The 1630-nt window shown below is 46.9% G+C and overlaps 1 protein-coding gene across 1 annotated transcript; it reads left to right on the plus strand.

Annotated features, from left to right (window-relative positions):
* Positions 1-1013: 1013 nt before the first annotated feature.
* Positions 1014-1626, plus strand: LOC100962553 (40S ribosomal protein S8-like; the record flags this gene model as incomplete). Its single annotated transcript, XM_012814088.2, is given in 2 exon segments — positions 1014-1451; positions 1453-1626. Coding segments are annotated over 2 exon segments (588 nt in total), but the record flags the coding sequence as incomplete, so codon positions are not given.
* Positions 1627-1630: the final 4 nt, after the last annotated feature.

Genomic DNA, 1630 nt, shown 5'->3' on the forward strand with positions numbered 1-1630 from the left:
AAAGAAAAAATCTAGAAAGAAGACAGAAGATAGAAAAACAAAGATAAGAATTACTTTGACTTCCCCTCAAAAACCATGCAAGTAAGAAGAGCATGAGGGCCGGGTATGGTGACTCATGCCTATAATCCCAGCACTCTGGGAGGCTGAGGCAGGTGGATGGACCAAGCTCACCAGTTTGAGATCAGCCTGAGCAAGAGTGAAACCCGTCCCTTAAAAAAGAAATAGCCAGTGTTGTGGCAGGTGCCTATAGTTCCAGCTACTTGGGAGGCTGAGGCAAGAGGATCTCTTTAGCCCAAGAGTTTGAGGTTGCTATGAGCTGTGATACCACAGCCCTCTACCAAAGGCAACAAAGCGAGACTATATCACCAAAAAAAGAGAGAGAGAGAATGGGGCTGGGCACAGTGGCTCACGCCTGTAATCCTAACGCTCTGGGAGGCCAAGGCAGGTGGATTGCTTGAGCTCAGGAGTTTGAGACCAGCCTGAGCAAGAGCAAGACGCTGTCTCTGAAAAACAAACAAACAAAAAAAGATAGCTATGTATTGTGGCAGACACTGGTAGTCCCAGCTACTTGGGAGGCTGACGCAAGACAATCACGTAAGCCCAAGAGTTCAAGGTTGCTGTGAGCTATCATGCCACAGCACTCTATCAAGGGCATCAAAGTGAGACTGTATCCAAAAAAAAACAGAGAGAGAGACAGATAGTGGGATAAAATATTTAAAGTGTTAAAATATAACTCTTTTCTGGCTGGAACCATGGAGGGTGGCTGAAGTCATGGAGGGTGTCAAAAAGAAGAAAAAGAAAGTTCCTGCTGTTCCAGAAACCCTTAAGAAAAAGCAACGGAATTTCACAAAGCCAAAGGTCAAGTGCCTGAGAAAGAAGTGAGCATCATCACAAGGAATATAAACAGATGGACAGAACTGAGATGCGGATGGCTAGGATGGCAATTTCCGTGCACCTGTAGAACCCCAATTGGCATTTGTCATCAGGATCAGAGGTATCAAGAGTGTAAGCCTGCTCTTTCCAGCCAGCGCCGAGCGATGGGCATCTCTCGGGACAACTGGCACAAGCGCCGCAAGACCGGGGGCAAGAGAAAGCCATACCACAAGAAGCGGAAGTATGAGTTGGGACGCCCCGCAGCTAACACTAAGATTGGCCCCCGCCGAATACATACCGTCCGTGTTCGAGGAGGTAACAAGAAATACCGTGCCCTGAGGCTGGACGTTGGAAACTTCTCTTGGGGCTCAGAGTGTTGTACTAGGAAAACAAGGATCATTGATGTTGTCTACAATGCATCTAATAATGAGCTGGTTCGTACCAAGACCTTGGTGAAGAACTGCATTGTGCTTATTGATAGCACACCATACCGACAGTGGTATGAGTCCCACTATGCACTGCCTCTGGGACGCAAGAAAGGAGCAAAGCTGACTCCAGAAGAAGAAGAGATTTTAAACAAAAAAACGTTCAAAAAAAATTCAAAAGAAATACGATGAAAGGAAAAAGAACGCCAAAATAAGCAGTCTTCTGGAGGAGCAGTTCCAGCAGGGCAAGCTTCTTGCATGCATTGCATCAAGACCAGGCCAGTGTGGCCGAGCAGATGGCTATGTGCTAGAGGGCAAAGAGCTGGAGTTCT

This window comes from Otolemur garnettii, unplaced genomic scaffold (assembly GCF_000181295.1).
Source record: "Otolemur garnettii isolate 467f Iridium unplaced genomic scaffold, OtoGar3 scaffold03799, whole genome shotgun sequence".
Classification (NCBI taxonomy): Eukaryota; Metazoa; Chordata; class Mammalia; order Primates; family Galagidae; genus Otolemur; species Otolemur garnettii.